A 22,443-nucleotide genomic window follows, 5' to 3' on the forward strand; every position below is an offset into this window, starting at 1 on the left:
TGAAGATCAAGAGGAGATATCACTTGTAGTGAGACAAGAGATGTTTAATTATCTGACTGTGGATCCGATAGGGCCCAGGAGCTGCGTCAGGGCAATGTGCAAGGGCACTGAGGAGCTCCCACTCTGTAAATGGGGTGCTATAGGGTTCACTGTGGCGTATAGTGAAAAAGAGGACTTTCCCTTCCATCCGCTGTTTGATAATGCGAAAGGTTGGGGGGTAATTCTCCAACGCTGAGGCACGAGCATAATGCTCAGCGAAGTGCTTGGCAATCGCATTTGGGTCGGTAAATAACACACCATTTATGTTAACACCAGGAACACCTGTTGGGGTCCGGTACCCAAAAACTCATTTGATCTTTGCCCAGACTTGGGAAGCTGACGTATGGCACCCGTAGGTCGAAACGTACCGCTCCCAACACTCCTGTTTCCGCCTTTTGATAAGCTGGCGAACACGGGCACAGTGCTGCTTGAAGGCTATGAGGTGCTCCAGGGAAGGGTGCCGTTTACGCCGCTGTAGAGCTCGCCGACGCTCCTTGATTGTCTCAGCGACTTCTGGCGACCACCAAGGGCATGAGGGATTGCGTTTTCCACCACATAATCGATCATTGTAGTTACCTGCTCAACCACCACATCAATGTTACCACGTGGGGGAGATTCAACAGTGACAGCAGAGGTGAAAGTTTTCCAGTCCGCCTTGTTTGAAGCCCACCTGGGCAGGCGTCCATGGGCCCAACAAGAGGGCAGTGACAGGAAGATGGGGAAGTGGTCACAACCATACAGGTCATCATGTGCTCTCCAGTGGATAGATGTGAGAAGGCCAGGACTGCAAACTGAGAGATGAATGGGTGAATATGTGCCGTGTGCCACACTTAAATGTGTGGCGGTCCCAGTATTTAAGAGGCAGAGGTCGAGTAGTGACAGTAAATTTTCGACATCTCTGCCTCGGCCAGTAATAACTGTGCCACAAATCAAGGAGTTATGAGTGTTAGAATCTCCCAAAAGTAGGGAAGGTTTAGGGAGCTGATCAACCAGTGCAGCCAGTGTGTTCAGGGGTACTGCACCAACTGGAAGAAGATATATGTTGCAGACAGTTATTTCCTGCGTCGTCCTTATCCTGACAGCCACAGTTTCAAGAGAGCTTTAAAGTGGCACAGGTTCACTGCATACTAAGTTCAGGACATGAACACTAACTCCACCTGACACTATTACAGTTGCTATCGTCCCTGTAATATCCTTTATGGCCACGGAGGGCAGGGGTCCGCATTGCCGGGAACCAGGTTTCCTGGAGGGCAATCCAGAAAGCAGGTGTAAAGCTTAACACTTGCCGTAGCTCAGCCAGACTGGAAAAAACCGCTGCAATTTCACTGGAGGATGACGTTATCGCGAGGCTGGGAAGGAATGAAGCATGCAAGAGGCAGGTTATGCCTCGGGGTCACCTGCTGCCCAGACTGAGTATTTGTAGCCATTTCTATTGTGGATGAGGCACCAGTGACATCCAGGTCCGCAGGGGATGCCAAGATCTCCACTGCATCATCAGATGCAGAACTGATAAACTGATAGGGAGTGGTGTGTTGGAGACACCAGAGGGGTCCTGTTTCTTAGCAGACTACTACTTAGTTTGCTTGCTCTCTCTCTTCTCTTCAGGGGCTTGCTGGGAAGATTTCTCAAAACAGCTTCAGGCACACAGGAAGACCATGAAGCTCTTTATCCAGCAGCTTGTGGCTCCTTGAACCACTGGCAAGTGTCCGTGGTGGCATTAGTGGAGGCTTCAGAAGAGAGGACCCCAAGGGACCCCTTCCACATGAGAGCCGGAGGAGGCTGTTGCTCCTCTGGCAGGGGGGAGGGGACTGCATCTGGGGGGAGAGGACTGCATTTGGGGGGAGGGGGCCTTGTTCCCAAAGTAGGTGCTTTGGGAGCAATGGAGGAAGATTTGCCCCCAACAAGTAAGGAGGCAGATGTATTCAGGTGGCCCAGGGGGGGGGGGCACTGTTCATGGCACATGGTGATGAACCACTGACACATGGGACAGCGGTGGTGATGTAGCTGCAAGCGTATGTCGACATCAACGGAATGGGGTGTAATCTTTAGAATTTAAGTAAAGCATCTGTGAGTCAACCAGTCCAGGGTCTTTTACTTCATAATTTTCTGCTCCTTTTGGAGTGCTGGGCAGTCTGGCAAGCAGGAAGGAGTGGTGCTCTCCACAGTTGATGCAAGTGGGAGGTGGTGCACTTGGAGTATCTGGGTGCAGTGGATGTCCAGTCTCGACATGTGGTGCTGGAAGTGCAGCGGGAAGACGTGTCTGAACTTCCAGCACTTGAAGCACCAAATAGGGGGAGGGACGTATGGTTTAACATCACAGCAGTAAACCATCACCTTGACCTTTTCAGGCAATAAATCACCCTCAAAGGCCAAGAGGAAGGCACCGGTAGCAACCCTGTTGTCTTTGGGTCCCCGGTAAACAAGCCAGACGGCATGAACACCCCGACATTCCAAATTCGCGCGGAGCTCGTCGTCAGGCTGAAAGAGGAGGTCACGATGTAAAATAATCCCCTGGACCATGTTGAGGCTTTTATGGGGTGTGAGGGAAACAGGAGTATCACCCAGCTTGTCACAGGCGAGTAAGGCTCGGATTGGGCTGGGGATGCTGTCTGAATCAAGACCGGGTCGTTTCACATCTTGGACAGCTCTGTCACTCCTCCGAACTTATCCTGAAGGTGTTCAACGAAAAACTGAGGCTTCGTCGGCAGAAAAGAGTCCCCTTCGGTTCTGCTACAGACTAAAAACAGAGGCAAATATGGCTCTCTCCATTTTGTAGCTCTACATACCTCCCATGGTGTATCGAGAGAGGGAAATTATTTAGGGTCATATCTGTCAGCATGGTATTCTATCTTTCCCTTCTTAGAGACTGCTGGTGCCATACGGTCACCAGCAAGAAATGACTTAGTCAACTTGATCGAGGGTCATCCGCCCTGATGCCACCCACTCCGATCAGGGGCTCTCCCCACATGCGCCACCGAGCCACAGCAAAGGCCAACTCACATGACGGCCGTTGCCGGGAGTCCTGATGCCCCAGAAAGACAGGCATCTACTCCCTGGCATGGAAAAAGGGGGGGGGGGGGGGAGTTTACAGCTCACGCATCAGCAGTGTGATCCCTGTGTTGTTAGGAGGCTACCACCAAATGGGTACATGAAGGCCCCACCACAATAGACTGACTACTGTGCTGGATATTGCCGGCCGCGGTGGTCTAGCGGTTCTGGCGCTGCAGTCCGGAACCGCGGGACTGCTACGGTCGCAGGTTCGAATCCTGCCTCGGGCATGGGTGTGTGTGATGTCCTTAGGTTAGTTAGGTTTAAGTAGTTCTAAGTTCTAGGGGACTTATGACCTAAGATATTGAGTCCCATAGTGCTCAAAGCCATTTGAACCATTTTTGTGCTGGATATTGGGTGCAGAGAAATCCAATACTGTCATGGGGCAAAGAGGACAGGTGACAATGGAAGACGATGACATACTCCTGAAACTGTCCTCACACAAATAGTTGAATCGCAGGTGGAGATGCAAAGCCATGACAAGAGATTCAGGATATTTAATCTAAGGTCACTCTTACACCACATAAAGCATCCTTACCCATATGGCCTGCACTTCTGTAGAATTTTGAAAGTGACACGTCAAACAATAGAATGGGACCTGAACTCATAGGGCCGAAAAGTGAGAGACTCCTTTTTGTTGCCTCTTACGACAGGCAGGAATACCTCAGGCCTATTCTAACCCCCGGACCCATAGGGGGGAACAGTATCGACAACATGCATGTAAAGACTGGCTCTGTTAGCAGAGCCAATGATTCCATTGCTGGCCACAGCTTTGTTAACCAGCTGCTCAAGTCAGAGATGTTAACAGCTTTATATTGAACAAGTGACGAAAGAAAAGGTATCCACACTTCTATTAGGAACTTGGCCGTAATCTCTATTTAGCATGAGAAGGCACAAAGTAACTGACCATTACCATAGCAACAACCAATCAGAGGATGAGCTTGGCCCCACCAATTCAGTCCATCACTGTCACTAACCAATAGTTGCAGCCAGAAACACAAAAATTTACTCCTCCTCATTATTTTTCTGTGTGGTGGTTATTTTACAAGAATGTATTAAAATACCTGCAAAAGTATGTAGAAAAGTTTTAAATTGAGCCACGTGCCAGGATAACCCAATAATGCACATTAAAGGGCAGTGTGAGAATGTATCTAGGAAACACCCTGCAGCCATATTGTGTGTACATACAAATGTGAACCAACATGCTTGAATGTCCATCACTGTTATTTTCATTAAGATATAACTGAGAAGTCTGTCCACAGTTTGAAGCAACACATTGAAATAAGGGAAATAAAGGTTATGTGTGATCTACAAATACTGGAGAAAGCTGAAGGGTCATTCCACGCATTGTCCCCAGTGGATGATACTGTGACCATCTCAGAATTTAGTCATATTTGGTACAAGGATACCTATGTGTCTTAACAGTAAAACTCTCAAATAGCAGTGTCCTAACTAACCTTGAGGAAAATCAGTTTTGAATGCTCAAGGGTGTGTAGCTTGTCAGCCAGGCACGAATTTACAAATTTTCAGAGATCTACTACTTAGTATGTAGATCTCAGTTTTTTAATGCGTCCAGTACACAGGCCATTAAGTTCATACAACGTATAAAAAGTAGGACGCATCATACAGGTTGTTCGCAGAAAATGTTGAAACATTCACTTTTTCAGGCTGTGCAAAGATTTCATGATTCTTGTAAAAAAAAAAAAAATCGTAACTTCGTACAAGAGAACAGTTCAGACCCCACCTTGTGCTCTTTAACTCTTTTAATCATAGTGTTAAGTATAAATTACAGTGAAAAGCATTTCACACGGCAACAAATTTGACAAACTTCAAAGACCTGGAGGAAGGGGGTAGGGGCGAGGGCAGGATGTAGACAACTGAACCTCAGCTTGATTTTTTGCTGAAATATTTACATACCTAATAGAATATTCTTCTTTGTCTTGACAATTGCGAACGCATTTTATTCAATGACAAAGAATAAAATGAAAATGCCACTCCACATTCACCACTAAAGAGAATTGGTAATTCCTTGAAAAATTGTTCCTGAAAGATGTGGTTGATCCAGGATACTAGAGATGTTTCCATCACAAAAAGATGTGTCTGGCACTCACATCAGCAACTTCGTTGTGCCAATTCATTCTCCAGGCATAGGAGACAAATTACAAGTAAGCAATTTCATCACTATAAATATTATTTGTGTAATTAGTACTGAATGTGAAGCCTGTAATTGGTGTCTAAAATTTACGTAAAATAGAGGTTTTACCATCAGCAGTTTCAAATAAGTCTTGTTTTAATTAATCGTGCTATTTCATTTTCTCCCAAACTGTAAAGCATGAAACTTTCTCTCTTACAGAAGTCATGCATGAAGTGAATGAAGCTGAATGTGAAGCTGGCCAATATTTGTGTTGTACCTGCTTCAATACTGCTGAAAGGAAAGAAGTCAGCTCAAGAGATTCAGACGATGCTCTTGACCCATCCAGTATTCTTCGTCAGTCCCTGAACAAATCTGACACTCTGCTCAGAATGTTACCACCGAGGTCAGTTCCTGCCAGCTACGAACAAGCTTATGGAAACAAATCACATCAAATCAGCTGTGCAGCAAACCAGAAAATTCATAAAGCCTTGAATCCTGATTCTACAGTCCAGTAAGTAAGAAATGCAAGTCCATGAGAGCAGGGCAAAGATTTTTCTGATGTAATGGACCGCCTAATTTGGACATGTAGAACTTAAACTTGCAGTGAACATATTCAAGTTTTAACACTTGCCCCATCTTCATGGAGCACTGCCAGAGTAACAGCTACTTTTGGTGACACAGGGCACACTGTATACACAGCAAGGAAAGTTAACAACAGTAGTCGTGTATTTGCTTCTCCAGAATACAGGAATCGTCAAATTATGTTACCTGATACTGTGAAACAAGATGAGAAGTTTTATTAAAATGATGATTTTTCACGACTTTGTGCAGGAAGCAAAGATTATGTTTCCAACACTGTAGATAACATGTCCAATGTCCTGGAAAGACCACTGTATAAGAATTCGATGGACATCAGATGGACCTGAAAGATGATCGTAGTAAGATGATAAATTCACTTCGATACCCAGGAATTCCGAACCACTTAAATTGGAAAGAATGCACAGAAAATGTTGTGGGGAAGGTGAACCAAAGACTGCTTAGCAGAATGCTTAGAAGATGCAACTGGTCTACTAAAGAGACTACCTACACTATCAAATGTTTTTCATTCCAGTCTTTGCTCACAATACCAATTCTTTTGATGCTGACCGGTTTCAGTCTGTAATGACCATCCTCAGATCTTTTCAACATCATGTCCTAAAGTGATAAAGTCATAATGGCACTACGCCTATCCATCCTCTTTTGGAAGTACTGCTGCATGGTGTGAGATCTTTAGGAAGTCCGAAGAAGAGCAGCAAGATTTGTATTATTGAGAAATAAGGGACAGAGTGTCATGGACATAATACAGGAGTTGGGGCTGACATAATTAAAACAAAGGCTCTTTTTGTGCTGTGGTGGAATCTTCTCACGAAATTTCAATCACTAACTTTCCCTTCCGAATGCGAAAAATTTTTTCTGACGTCATCTTACATAGGGAGAAATGATCATCATACTAAAGTAAGGGAAATCAGAGCTCACACAGAAAGATATAGGTGTCCGTTTTTCCACGCACTGTTCAAGATTGTAATAATAGAGAATTGCTGTGAAGGTGGTTCGATGAACCCTCTGCCAGGCATGTAAGTGTGATTTGCAGAGTAGACCAGCTTGTGTAGATGGATGCATATGGGCAGAACCACCATAATAAGTTTCCAACTGCCTGTCAGTGAACTCTGTGAATATCTAGCCAAGATGGTTGATGATCTGCAGCAACACCATTACACAGCAAAAGTGCAGTCTTCATAATTACAATACTGCATGGAAAATTCGGCCCATTCTGATATCCTAGTTATTCCAGAATTGACTGAAAATTATAGTTTCTTGATACAAGGCAAGTTGCAGAACATTAGTGTGATAATTCTCAGGCAACTCTGCATCCATTTGCAGTACACTACAATTCTGTAAAATATCTGAGTATGTGCTGTATACACAGGCACCGACTCCATGGGGCCTGAGGGGGACCGAGCCCCCTCAAAAATTCGTTTCAGGAGGGGGTCAAAGCCCCCCGCCCCAAATAATTTAAGAAAATTATTAGTTATGTTATATTATTATTATTATTATTATTATTATTATTCTTTAACACTCACTATTCGACGTGTAGGCAGGGAAATCAGGACACGCTCAGTGTAAAGACACTTCAGCTATCAAGATATTAGCAGTAAATTTTCAGAGTGTTCGGAATAAAGTTCCTGAATTTACTGCCCTCCAGGAAGCGTGTGGTGCGCAAATTATTCTTGGGAGTGAGACTTGGCTGAACCCTGAGATAGGAACGTGTATCGGAAAGACAGATTAGACACCGTAGGAGGTGGTGTTTTCATTGGAGTTGACAAAAATATTGTGTCTACTGAGGTCGAAATAGAGTAATTGTGAAGTTATCTGGACTCGTTTAACAGGGCTAGGGGAAATAAAGTTAATTGTGGGGTGGTGTTATCGGCCACCAGGTTCCACCGTGACAGTTCTAGAATCATTCAAAGGGAGTCCACATTCTGTATCGCGTAAGTACCCGGAGCATGCTGTATCAGTCGGAGGCGATTTCAACCTACCTAGTATAGACTGGGATGTCTATGGATTCATTACAGGTGGTACAGACAAGCCATCGTGTGAATTACTTTTGAACACATTATCCGAAAACTGTCTTGAGCAGCTAAATCAAAAGCCAACGCTTAATGGAAATATTTTAGATCTGGTAGCCACGAACAGACCAGACCTAATCGACAGTGTCAGTGTTGAGACAGGGATTAGTGATCATGATGTTGTCATTACGACTATGGTTACAAAAGTTAAAAAGTTGGTCAAGAGGACTAGGACAGTATTCTTACTAGAAAGAGCAGATAGGCAGTTGTTAGCATCCCACTTAGTAAATGAATCGACTTCATTTACTTCCGCTACGATGGACGTGAAAGAATTATGGGCAAATTTTAAACACATTGTAAATCATGCATTGGAGAAGTATGTGCTGAAAAAGTGGGTTACGGACGGAAAAGACCCACTGTGGTTTAACAGCGCAATTCTGAGAATGCTCAGGAAGCAAAGACAGTTGCATTCCCAGTACAAGAAAGGTCGGGCGAATGAGGACAGGCAAAAGTTAGTAGAGATTCGCGCTGCTCTAAAAAGAGCGATGCGCAAAGCATTCAACCACTTTCACCGTCACACCTTAGCAAAAGATCTTGCTAAAAACCCAAAGAAATTCTGGTCTTACGAAAAATCGGTAAGCGGGTCGAAGGCTTCCATCCAGTCACTCACTGATCAGACTGGCCTGGCAACGGAAGACAGCAAAACGAAAGCTGACATTTTAAAATTAGCATTTGAGAAATCTTTCACGGAGGAGGATCGTACAAACATACCGCCGTTTGAGTCTCATACAGATTCCCATATGGTTAAATGATGATGGTGTCCTCTTGGGTAAAATATTCCGGAGGTAAAATAGTGCACCATTCGGATCTCTGGGCGGGAACTAATCAGGAGGACGTCGTTATCAGGAGAAAGAAAACTGGTGTTCTACGGATCGGAATGTGGAATGTCAGATCCCTTAATCGAGCAGGTAGGCTAGAAAATTTAAAAAGGGAAATGGATAGATTAAAGTTAGATATAGTAGGAATTAGTGAAGTTTGGTAGCAGGAGGAACAAGACTTTTGGTCAGGCGAATACAGAGTTATAAATACAAAATCAAATAGGGGTAATGCAAGAGAGGGTATAATAACGAATAAAAAAATAGCAGTGCGGGTAAGCTACTACAAACAGCATAGCGAACGCATTATTGTGGCCAAGATAGACAAGAAGCCCACGCTTACTACAGTAGTACAAGTTTATATGCCAACTAGCTCTGCAGATGACAAAGAAATTGAAAAAATGTATGATGAAATAAAAGAAATCATTCAGATAGTGAAGGGAGACGAAAATTTAATAGTCATGGGTGACTGGAATTCGGTAGTAGGAAAAGGGAGAGAAGGAAACGTAGTAGGTGAATATGGATTGGGGCTAAGAAATGAAAGAGGAAGCCGCCTGGTAGAATTTTGCACAGAGCACAACTTAATCATAGCTAACACATGGTTCAAGAATCATAAAAGAAGGTTGTATACATGGAAGAAGCCTGGAGATACTGACAGGTTTAAGGTAAGTTACATAATGGTGAGACAGATTTAGGAACCAGGTTTTAAATTGTAAGACATTTCCAGGGGCAGATGTGGACTCTGGCCACAATCTATTGGTTATAGACTGTAGATTAAAACTGAAGAAACTCCAGAAAGGTGGGAATTTAAGGAGATGGGAGCTGGATAAACTGACTAAACCAGAGGTTGTACAGAGTTTCAGGGAGAGCATAAGGGAACAATTGACAGGGATGGGGGAAAGAAATACAGTAGAAGAAGAATGGGTAGCTTTGAGAGATGAAGTAGTGAAGGCAGCAAAAGGTCAAGTAGGTAAAAAGATGAGGGCTAGTAGAAATCCTTGAGTAACAGAATAAATATTGAATTTCATTGATGAAAGGAGAAAATATAAAAATGCAGTAAATGAAGCAGGCAAAAAGGAATACAAACTTCTCAAAAATGAGATCGACAGGAAGTGCAAAATAGCTAAGAAGGGATGGCTAGAGGACAAACTTAAGGATGTAGCGGCTTATCTCACTAGGAGTAAGATAGATACTGCCTACAGGAAAATTAAAGAGACCTTTGGAAAAAAGAGAACCACTTGTATGAATATCAAGAGCTCAGATGGAAACCCAGTTCTAAGCAAAGAAGGAAAAGCAGAATAGTAGAAGGAGTATATAGTGGGTCTATACAAGGGCAATGTACTTGAGGACAATATTATGGAAATGGAAGAGGATGTAGATGAAGATGAAATGGGAGATATGATATTGCATGAAGAGTTTGACAGAGCACTGAATGACCTGAGTCGAAACAAGGCCCCGAGAGTAGACAACATTCCATTAGAACTACTGACAGCCTTGAGAGAGCCAGTCCTGACAAAACTCTACCATCTGGTGAGCAAGATGTACGAGACAGGCGAAATACCCTCAGACTTGAAGAAGAATATAATAATTCCAATCCCAAACGAAGCAGGTGCTGATAGATGTGAAAATTACCGAACAATCAGTTTAATAAGTCAAGGACGCAAAATACTAATGCGAATTGTTTACAGATGAATGGAAAAACTGGTAGAAGCCGACCTCAGGGAAGATCAGTCTGGATTCCGTTGGAACACGTGAGGTAATACTGACCATATGACTTATCTTAGAAGCTAGATTAAGGAAAGGCAAACCTATGTTTCTAGCATTTGTAGACTTAGAGAAAGCTTTTGACAATGCTGACTCGAATACTCCCTTTCAAATTCTGAAGGTGGCAGGGGTAAAATACAGGGAGCAAAAGGCTATTTACAATTTGTACAGAAACCAGATGGCAGTTATAAGAGTCGAGGGACATGAAAGGGAAGCAGTGGTTGGGAAGGGAGTGAGACAGGGTTGTAGCCTCTCCCCGATGTTATTCAACCTGTATATTGAGCAAGCAAAGAAGGAAACAAAAGAAAAAAAATCAGAGTAGGTATTAAAATCCATGGAGAAGAAATAAAAACTCTGAGGTTCGCTGATGACACTGTAATTCTGTCGGAGACAGCAAAGGACTTGGAAGAGCAGTTGAACGGAATGGACAGTGTCTTGAAAGGAGGATATAAGATGAACATCAACAAAAGCAAAACGAGGATAATGGAATGTAGCCGAATTAAGTCGGGTGATGCTGAGGGAATTAGATTAGGAAATGAGACACTTAAAGTAGTAAAGGAGTTTTGCTATTTGGGGAGCAAAATAACTGATGATGGTCGAAGTAGAGAGGATATAAAATATAGACTGGCAATAGCAAATAAAGCGTTTCTGAAGAAGAGAAATTTGTTAACATCGAGTATAGATTTAAGTGTCAGGAAGTCGTTTCTGAAAGTATTTGTTTGGAGTGTAGCCATGTATGGAAGTGAAACATGGACAATAACTAGCTTGGACAAGAAGAGACTAGAAGCTTTCGAAATGTGGTGCTGCAGAAGAACGATGAAGATTAGATGGGTATATCATATAACTGATGAGAAAGTATTGAACAGAATTGGGGAGATGAGAAGTTTGTGGCACAACTTGACTAGAAGAAGGGATCTGTTGGTAGGACATGTTCTGAAGCATCAAGGGATCACCAATTTAGTATTGGAGGGCAGCGTGGAGGGTAAAAATCGTGGAGGGAGACCAAGAGATGAATACACTAAACAGATACAGAAGGATGTAGGTGGCAGTAGGTACTGGGAGATGATGAAGCTTGCACAGGATTGTTGGATCTCACATGTTCCACATCCTGGAGGACCACCTCACTACGGATCAATTGGAATGAAAGTAAATCTAATCTAATCTAATCTAATCTAAGAGTAGCATGGAGAGCAGCATCAAACCAGTCTCAGGACCGAAGACCACAACAACAACAACAACAACAACAACAACAACAGATTCCCGAAGGAAGGACCTAGTGATAAACATCCTTGGGGTTGTGAAGCAGCTGAATGGGTTGAAAAATAAATAAATCGCCAGGTCCTGATGGGATTCCAATTCAGTTTTACAGAGAGAACTCCACTGCACTGGCTCCTTACTTAGCTTGCATTTATGGCGAATCTCTTGCCCAACGTAAAGTCCAAAGTGACTGGAAAACAGTGCAGGTGACACCTTTATATAAGAAGGGTAGAAGGACAGATCCTCAAAATTACAGACCAATATCCTTAACATCAGTTTGCTGCAGGATTCTCGAACATATTCTCAGTTCGAATATAATGAATTTCCTTGAGACAGAGAAGTTGCTGTCCATGCATCAGCACAGCTTTAGAAAGCATCGCCTCTGCGAAACGCAACTCGCCCTTTTTTTCACATGATATCTTGCAAACCATGGATGAAGGGTATCAGACGGATGCCATATTCCTTGACTTCCAGAAAGCGTTTACCTTGGTGCCCCACTGCAGACTCCTAACTAAGGTACGAGCATATGGGATTGGTTCCCAAATATGTGAGTGGCTCAAAGACTGCTTAATAATAGAACCCAGTACGTTGACCTCGATGGTGATTGTTCGTCGGAGCATCTGAAGTGCCCCAGGGAAGTGTGGTAGGTCCGCTGTTTTCTATCTACATAAATTATCTTTTGGATAGGATGGATAGCAATGTGCGGCTGTTTGCTGATGATGCTGTGGTATACGGGAAGGTGTCGTCATTGAGTGACTGTAGGAGGATACAAGATAACTTTGACAGGATTTGTGATTGGTGTAAAGAATGGCAGCTAACTCTAAATATAGATAAATGTAAATTAATACAGATGAATAGGAAAAAGAATCCCGTAATGTTTGAATACTCCATTAGTGGTGTAGCGCTTGACACAGTCACGTCGATTAAATATTTGAGCATAACATTGCAGAGCGATATAAGTGGGACAAGCATGTAATGGTAGTTGTGGGGAAGGCAGATAGTCGTCTTCCGTTCATTGGTAGAATTTTGGAAAGATGTGGTTCATCTGCGAAGGAGAACGCTTATAGAACACTAATACGACCTATTCTTGAGTACTGCTCGAGCGTTTGGGATCCGTATCAGGTCGGATTGAGGGAAGACATAGAAGCAATTCAGAGGCGGGCTGCTAGATTTGTTACTGGTAGGTTTGATCATCACGCAAGTGTTGTGGAAATGCTTCAGGAAATCAGGTGGGAGCCTCTGGAGGAACAGAGGCGTTCTTTTCGTGAATCGCTACTGAGGAAATTTAGAGAACCAGCATTTGAGGCTGACTGCAGTACAATTTTAATGCCGCCAACTTATATTTCGCAGAAAGACCACAAAGATAAGAGATTAGGACTTATACAGAGGCACATAGGTAGTCAGTTTTCCCTCGTTCTGTTTGGGAGTGGAACAGGAAGAGAAGATGCTAGTTGTGGTACGAGGTACCCTCCTCCATGCACCGTATGGTGGTTTGCGGAGTATGTATGTATATGTAGATGCTTTGTAAAATCACAAAATTATGTTAGAATTTTTTATTTTCCTTGTTTGAGGATAGCACTGTCATAACTAACCTTGGCGTGAATTATGATAGTGTTATGGTGCTATGGGCACACTTAGAATTTGTCCTAGTGCTCGAACCTACAGGGAAAGTCTGGCGCCGGCAGGCCAGCGCTGTGGCCGCGGTGTCATCAAAAGAACTACAGCAGAAGCACCTGGAACCCTCCACCTCGCGTCGCCTAGACACTTCAAGACATTACAGTGCCGCGGCTATATAAAGCCCACCCTGCTGATGCAGTCATTCAGTGCGGATAGTTCCGTTCAGTGCATGCTGTAGATGTGTTTAGTGTTCCTACTTTAGTGTCTATTGCTCTATTTTATACAACTATACTTTATTCGTATACTTTAGTCTCTTTAGTGTATTGTGAAACAAGTTTGCAATGGATTAATTTGTTACCTAAAAGGTGTGCTTGGAAGTTGTTGATACTGCAAGTCAGCCTCCAACAATTATTGTGTCGTCAACTGCTTTGTCATCTTTAGGCGAGAACCGTTCAGAGCTGAAACCTGGATAATACGGTAAGGGAAGATTGTTTCAGAAGTCTTGGTTGATCAAATATACATGGCTAGAATATGAAGCATCAACCGAAAAAGCTTTTTGCAAAACCTGCAATGAGGCAGATGCTGAGAATCTATTACAATTTTCTTCAATAAAAGGAGATGCATTTACTTTCATATTGTTTTCTAACTGGAAAAAAGGTTTTGGAAAAATGCCATCTTCTTGAAAATACATTTACGCATAAAGAAGGGGTTCTGAAACTAAATTCTATCACTAACCCAATTGAATGAACAGTTACATAGTGACATGAAGAAAGGCCACTTAGCTCTTGAGAATTTTTACTACCGTGCAATTTCTATGCCGACAAAGACTAGCAATTAGAGGGCACAAAGATGTAAACGCAATTTTTTTTTCAATTGTTGGAGCTCCGAAAGAATGACATACCTGAGTTTAAAGATTGGTTAGGGCGTTCGGGATATAAGTGGATGTCCCATGATATTCATAACGAGAGCATTGATCTACTACGAAAGTCTGTGTTGAGAAAGGTATTGGCTTCAATCACGAAGATGGAACATTTTTCTATTATGGTTGGTGAACAAGTGATTGTTTGATTCATGTGAACAAGTGTCTTTTCGTATTCATACTGTCGATGATTCCTTAATCATCAATGAAGACTTTACTGGCTTATACAAGACCCCAACACTAAATCTGTTTAATATTTTAAAAGATGTTTTTGCTCGTCTTGATTTGTCACTGGATAACTGAAGAGGACAGTGCTATGATGGTGCCTCAAATATGAGAGGTAAGTTCAAAGCACTAAAAAAGTTAGTTTTGGATATACAACCAAGAGCATGTTATGTGCAACGCACTGCTCACAGTTTGGGCTTGGCAGTTTAAACAGTCTCCGCCATCTTACGTCCATGAGGGATATTATGGCTTTAGCCACAGACTTAATAAACACCGTAAGGGAATCCAACAAAATGATAGGACATTTCAGAAGCATACGCTGTGAGAGCGCCAACGACCAAGGTGGTCTACGACCCCTTTGCCTGACTTAATGGACTATGCGAGCTTCTAGTATCTTGAGAATATTGAAAAACTTTGAAGAACTTCTAGAATTTTTTTTTAAACATTTTCTGCAGAGGATGAAACAGAGGCAGGTTACAAATGTGCAGGCTACCTGAGTCAATGTTACAATTCAAGACTGACTTCTTTTTATGTCTTTATCGCCAGGCAATGAACCCACTAGAGGATGTCAATGAAAAAACTCAGTGCCCTTATCTAAGAGATGCTGATTTGGAAAAAAAAAAACATATGTGGGCTCGATTTGTATATTGAATGGACGGCGTCGTAGTTCTGAACACTTTTGGGAATTGTGTCTAAAAGAAAAACCTTCACAAGTTGATGATCCTTCGCTTCCTCATAATCTAAGTAGACGAAAGAAGTACAAAAACAACGAAGCCAGCTCACGGCACACTTTCAAAACCCCAAAGGTATACTACAAAGCTATTTACATTGAAGTTTGTGAAACAGTGCAATCTTGCATTACTGAGCGGTGTGCTTCAACTGGACTCACAAAGGTCATTGTAGTTGAACACGAGTGCTTGCTTTTAGTGAACAGAGGTGAAACAAATTTGGAAAAATCAACTACATTTCTCAAAAATGACCTAGACATTGAGAGACAGCGCTTACACTTTAATATGTTAGCCAATATCGCTAATAAAAAGCAAGTGAAACTTCCTGGCAGATTAAAACTGTGTGCCCGACCGAGACTCGAACTCGGGACCTCCGAGTGAGAATCTCATTCTGAAAAAACAACTGGTCATAAAAACATGCATGATGTAAGAAAGTACATTACACAAGAGCCTGCAGTTGGAGAAATGTTACGTGAAGTAGTGAAGTGCATTAAGCTTCTCCAAGTAGTTCCAATCATGACAGCAACAGCAGAACAGTCATTTAGCACCCTTAGATGGGACAGAAGCGACAACAACTTGGCTGTTCTTCATGCCCACCGAGATGTTATGGACGAATTGGATATCCGACCAGTCATCAACGACTCCATATTCAGTAATCCAGTCAGATGGTCGACTTTGCACCTTTCTAAAGACACTCTAGCCCTAATAATGGCATTTAGAGCAATCTTGAAAAATCTTTATAAATTAAAGAATTAAAATACATGCATAACAAAGTTTCAGTTTCGAAATATTAGTACTAGTTTAGTACTATATTACTGTTTTATTTATTTTTTAATACTTAAATATTTTTAGGGTGTAAGAACCAATTAAAACCCGCTATTTACATACTTTTTGACTGAAAGTATTAGGCATACTGTATTAACTTAATTAACTGTATTAAAGCATTAACTTTGAGATATTGTTTTTATTTAATGAACCCTGAGCCTTATTCAAAGTAAGCTTAAATTAGCTATTTCAGTTATTAATCAAAGTGCTGTTACTGTGTGACAGCAATATTTTATGTTTTATTCTTTTAAGGATAGTTCAGGATTTAAATAAATATAATTTCAGTCTTTTCAGCGCGATGTATTCACTGCTCTGTAATAGTCTATATATAAGACTGATTACTACTGCAAATTAAATTATCTTTTTACAAAAATACTGTGCATGTATGTTTTGTTACTTTTTTCGAAGACAAAAAAAATGTGTCAAGCTTGTCGAGTTATCGAGAGTCCAGTTTTCGGGGCTGTAATGTTGGTAATCTGAATCTAAAATGCTTTAAAAAAGTTAAAACTCACTATTTTCCCATCTAAAATTTCCAATTTCCCAGGGTAAGACCCCCTCCCCCAATACGTTTTATAAGTCGGCGCCCCTGGCTATATACCTGATCAAATGCAGCACAATACCACAGCTGTGAATGTGCTTCTAAGACATTTTGTCAACAATGTAAAACTGCAGCTTGCAGACGGGCAGTTTATTTTATTTTTTAAAATTATACTTCAGTGATGGTGCTGTGACACACACATCCTCACAGACCCAATTTACAATCAAGAAAATTTTGGGATTGAAGCAGGATGACCATTTTTGCTTCAAGCCATGGGAAAAGTCCCTGTAATGATGTTGGTGAAATATAAAATGCCTAGTCAGAAGAGCTATTATCATCATCCAATAATGAGAGTAAAACTCAAAAGATTGTATTTAGTTTGAGAGATCCGCCAGCAAAAGACTTCAAGAATAGTGTTAAGTTCTTATGTATTGTTATAGATACTAAACTGACTTGGGAGCCACATGTTAAATACATTAGTGCAAGGCTGTCTAGAGTGGTGTATTTGTTAAAAAATTTAATAAATCATGTACCTGCGGCCTACGTAAGATCAGCCTACTTTGCTTTTTTTCAAAGTATTATATCTTATGGGCTTTTAATATGGGGCAATAGCTCACACCTTCAGGACATTTTGGTACTTCAGAAGAAAGTAATTCGAATTATCACAAACAGTGATAAACTGGCCCACTGCAAACCACTGTTTATCAACTTAAAAATATTAACTGTGATAAACATGTATATTTACACTGCCCTACTGCATATAAAGAGCAACTTATCAGAAATGGCTCTGAGCACTATGGGACTTAACGTCTATGGTCATCAGTCCCCTAGAACTTAGAACTACTTAAACCTAACTAATCTAAGGACAGCACACAACACACAGTCATCACGAGGCAGAGAAAATCCCTGACCCCGCCGGGAATCGAACCCGGGCGTGGGAAGCGAGAACGCTACCGCACGACCACGAGCTGCAGACACTTATCAGAATACCAGCGTAGAAGAGATGTACACTCTCATGGAACCAGAAATAGTAGCAATCTTGACATACCTTACTACAGATTATCCAAGTCATTGAACAGCTACAAAGTGGTGGGTATGAAGATGTTTAATAATTTGCCACTAGAGTGGGTAGAAGCTCCATTTGATTTATTTAAAGACAAATTGTTCAGTTGGTTAGCTGCAAATCCATACTACTCACTTCAGGAATTTTACGACTGTAAAATATCATAGTGGTACCGATTTGGAGAGTGCAGCATAATTTCTTTAACTGAATCAGTTATGATGCAATGCTTTCATATTATTTCATTTTAAATGTTGTATTTTATGTAAAACCTATGTCACATATTGATCTTTAACCCATGTATATATGATGTATAACTTGTATATATGCAACTTTACTTTGTCAATTGCTGTAATAGCTAACCGACAATAAAATTTCATTCATTCATCTATCTTCACACCTGAAGATCTGTAAACATTGGTATTCCACAAACTACTGACTACTAATAGGTTCTTTGTCTCTTAAAAGGCATTCAATCTTATGAAGATTTCTTGCAACAGAGGCACAGTACAGTAAGCAACACAAGTACAGTACAGAAAGTAGTTCCAGATTACTGCTACTAAACACTATTCTAATGAAGACTTTGCACAGATGTAAATGGAAGAACTGTTGCTATGCTTCATCAGAACAGCTGCAGGTTGAGCAGTATGTGGCTTTCAAATACATTGAAGACTGGCACATATGACACTTCCAGCTTTCACACGAATTGGAAGATTATGTGAGTCAGCAGGAAAGACGCAGTTGACCTCAATTCTTTTTGTGACTTAGTGCCAAAGATCGTGTTTGGGTCTCTTCCTCCAACATTATATGCTAGGTGGATGTTCAGTTATTACCAAGGCACAGGGCACAGTTGTATGAACTCAACAACAAATGCTATGAAAAGATCTTATTCCTTACCTTGAAGTGCATTACATTTTTTGATCAGGATGTAAAGGAAAACAATGGGATATCCAAGGTGGAAGAGTATTTAAAATACAATTTCTTTATATTTGAATTTGTTAAATGAAACTGTTCTTTGCAGTATTTTGCTGTCTATATATACTGCTATACGCGTAAAAATATTATTATATGTTTATTATTACTGCTTGCATCTTATACTTCACTGATTTTTGTTTGTAACTTGCAACAACAAAATAAGGATATATCACCACATTTGGGCACCCAACCTGCCTCTTAATTCTTTACACCGAAAAGAAAGCAATGCAATACTGCATAAGCATCAATCTCTTATTTGTTTACAATTCTAAGTTACAGGTTAACCACATATTTCAGGAATAGTTTTTCAAGGAGTACACATTGTTTACGATTACCAATTCCCAGCAGTGTTGGATGTAGATGGTATGTGTAAATTATTTGCCAATGAGTAAAGTGAGTTGGGTGTTGTTCTTTGCACCGAAGATTGCTGTCATCAGATATGTAAATATTTCAGTATAAAATCAAGTGGAGATTCGATTGTCTTGTTTCGTTGTTTGTGACAACATTCCCAAAACAGAGATGCAGAACAATAACAATATTTACTGAGCTATTATATTATTATGGAGTGTATGCTGTGGTCACAGAATGTTCTGTAGATTACCCTGAGGCCACATCAGGATGCAAGGTAAAGGCTTATCATGCATTGTGTGGTGTCATGAGAATAACTGATGCTTGTAATTGATATTGTTTAACACACATTATCCTTAAGCAAATCATTATGTTCACCATTTGAATGATTGAAGTCAAAACAGATTGATGGTACTGGCAAGTTCAATATTTTCACAATTCTTGAGCTGTACAAAATCGCAAATATCTACATATGCATAGTAGCCTAATTTAAACAAACATGTAAAACAGAGTACTTTTTTTGTAGTGAAGGTGTCAGAAATGACTGACTGCAAGAATACAATTTACATTAGTAACAAACCATATCAACAAAGAGAAAGAGGAACATACCTGTTGCCACTGCAGGATATTTGACAGAAATAAGAAATCATTACTCTCAATTATAACTGTTTCTTAGAAGACCAGTGGTCAGTGAAAATTTATTTCAATCTTTCCATATCACCACAGTAGATAATGAGAGCAGCCAAGAATATGAGCATGAACGTTATCTTGGACTACAGAAAAAGAGGACCATTATATTTTAGAAAGTGCTGGTGAAAACACTTGTGACAGGAACACAGTTCTGCTTCCAGGTCATGGCAGTGTAATGATAAAACCACTATTTATAGAAAACAGCTTTCTTCGCAGTACTGTATCACTCGACACACGAAGTCCAAGTACAATTATCTCCTTACTCTTAAAATACATTAGCTCTATATAAACATTATATTGGCGGATATCAAAAAAGTAAACAGATAATACAATTAGGTTTTGATAGTTGGTGAACATTCATATTCCAAAGGCTTTATCATAGCCTCACAAAAACTGACAAACTCGCCGATGAACGAGGACGGGGGGGGGGGGGGGGGTGGTGCACAACTACACACTCAGTTCAGAAATGGCGAAGGAGGGTGGGGGAGGGTGTTCACTACCAGTCTACCACACACTGGTGCAGTAGAGGGACGGGAGCTGGAAAAGACAACAATATAGCACCTTACCAATGAGTCCCGCTCTTCTTCCGCTTGGCGTCGCTTTTTCTTTTCCATGTCAACAATTCGGCGTGCCATGCTTAAATTCATCTCTAGGTTCTCCTTCACTGCGTTCAGCTTTTCCAATTCTAAGCGAAGACGTTTGCATTCTTGTTCCGATGCCAGCCATCGTTTCCGACATTCTTCTTGGTTTAACACAAATTTGATGAACTCTGAAACAAAATGACACTTCGTTCAACTCTAGAAGAAAAGACATCATACACTACCCTTAAGCGTACACTGCATGAAAACTACCTGGCTCACAGCCTCCTCCTGTTATCACATTAGTGCACCTTATTAAATCATCATATTGAGCAACAAGTGACGCAGCCATACCGCTTTCTAATCCACAAACAACCATCTAACGACGCAACAATTTTAAATTTCAACCGCCATCAGAGAGAATGTTACAAAGCAAGGGGTATAGCTGCGCTGGCCGATCAGGTAGATGGATCGATACGTAAGTTAGTTCAAAGTCCATGGAGCTTTCGTACGAAAAACCGTAGTTACATGGAACGAGTTCTTTACATTACGTAACAAATTAATTTGCAAATATGCCTACATGTTGACCATTTACAAACGTATTTTTTCGTTGTACAGATGTAAGTTAGTACTCCTATTAACAGAAACACTTTTACGAAACAGAAAGGGTTCTCAAGGAGAAACTTTGCACCTTGTTTGTAAATTCTACTTTGGTGTCTGTCAGACATTTTATATGACTATGTAACTTCTCAAAACTTTTGAATGTAGCACTATGCACACATGTTTTCAAGACAACCTTAATGTAAAGTAATGAACTCATTTTTTTCTGTTATTGTAGTTACGTAGATTATTGTTCCTTTTGGACTGCAGTGGATTATTTACCACAAACTTCTTAAGGGCATAAATATTCTGTGAAGCAGCAGTCAGAATGGCCAACACCTTAAACAGATGTCTAAAAAATTATGAGTTACCTGAGAACATAAGTCCAAAAGACAATAATAAATGAAAATAACTAGAATGCCTCAACTTACTGATTTTCCTCTCCCCAAGATTTTCAGTGGTTCTGTGTACAAATGTGGCTGAAGTAAGTTGTTTTAGGAGTTCCAAAATGTTGTCTTTCAGATTAAATTCTCATCAGTGTGGACACCTAGAACTTTTGAAGTTCCCACCCTATTTACTTCCTCCCCATGTGTTACAAACATCATTGGTGTGGTACCCTCACATGTGCAGAATTGAATATGTTGTGTCTTTTTAAAACTGTAGTTGAAACCATTTGCAGAAAACCAGTCAATGATATTTTTAATAACTTGCTTTACTATTTCTTCTGCTTCTGTGTGTACGTTTGGATTGATTACAATATTAGTGCCATCTGCAAAAAGAACTAATTCTGCTTGTTGTATATTAGATGGTAAAGGATTACATATAATCAGTATTATGCCTCTGGACTGTATTATTTGAATTACTAAGTACAATTTTATACATTCTTTTGTCTATATATGACTTTATGCGTTGGTTGGCTATATAATCAATCCCACAAAAATATCTAATTAAACGTCTTAAACACGTCACAGAAGATACCAAACTGTGATTTCCTGGGGATATTATTTTTGGTAAAGTGTGATACTATTCTAGAACACATCACCTTCTAAAAAATTTGGAAAATGATGCCAGTGGTGGAACAAGTCGGTAGCTATTGACATCTCTCTAATATGTCTTACATTTCTCTCTCTAACAATGGCATATTCAGATGCAGACTAGTCTGAAAACGTTTATTTCATATGCAACTTGAAACTCCATACCTACCTGCAGTGGATATCTGATTATGGATGAACTCTGAAACATGTCAAATGAGCAACAGACTCATTCCTTACCTGATGTTTGACTTTTACCATTGTGACCCACTCAGCCTGAAGGCAGAGCTATTGACTGTTTTAATTCTAAATTTGATGTCGGATAACAAACACAAAAAGAAATATTTTTTCATGTGATATAATTACATATTAACAATTTTCGGTTTTTTCCTTTAGCTGTACTTTGAAACTTTACTTCTTGCCAAATTTCACTGTTGTAGATCAACAGGAGTACTCTTTAGGCTTCGATGAGTGAATTTGTGAGACTCAAAACATGTGACATAATTCTTCAATTAAAACAATACCAGTCATGAAAGCATACATTGTATGATGTGACATAATTGGCCATATCTCTTTATTCCATTGA

General features: G+C 40.7%; 1 protein-coding gene across 1 annotated transcript in view; it reads right to left on the bottom strand.

The window, feature by feature from the left end:
• The window catches only part of LOC126474173 (rac GTPase-activating protein 1), a 159,789-nt gene extending 139,144 nt beyond the window's left edge, over nt 1-20,645 (bottom strand). Inside the window, exons 1-2 of the mRNA XM_050101632.1 lie at nt 20,500-20,645; nt 20,215-20,417 (exon numbers count right to left, since the gene is read on the bottom strand). Coding sequence (XP_049957589.1) covers nt 20,215-20,417; nt 20,500-20,605 — 309 coding nt within the window. The 5' untranslated portion in view covers nt 20,606-20,645. The remainder of the gene's footprint in view (nt 1-20,214; nt 20,418-20,499) is intronic.
• Between the last annotated feature and the right edge of the window lie 1,798 nt (nt 20,646-22,443).

This window comes from Schistocerca serialis, chromosome 4 (assembly GCF_023864345.2).
Source record: "Schistocerca serialis cubense isolate TAMUIC-IGC-003099 chromosome 4, iqSchSeri2.2, whole genome shotgun sequence".
Taxonomy (NCBI): Eukaryota; Metazoa; Arthropoda; class Insecta; order Orthoptera; family Acrididae; genus Schistocerca; species Schistocerca serialis.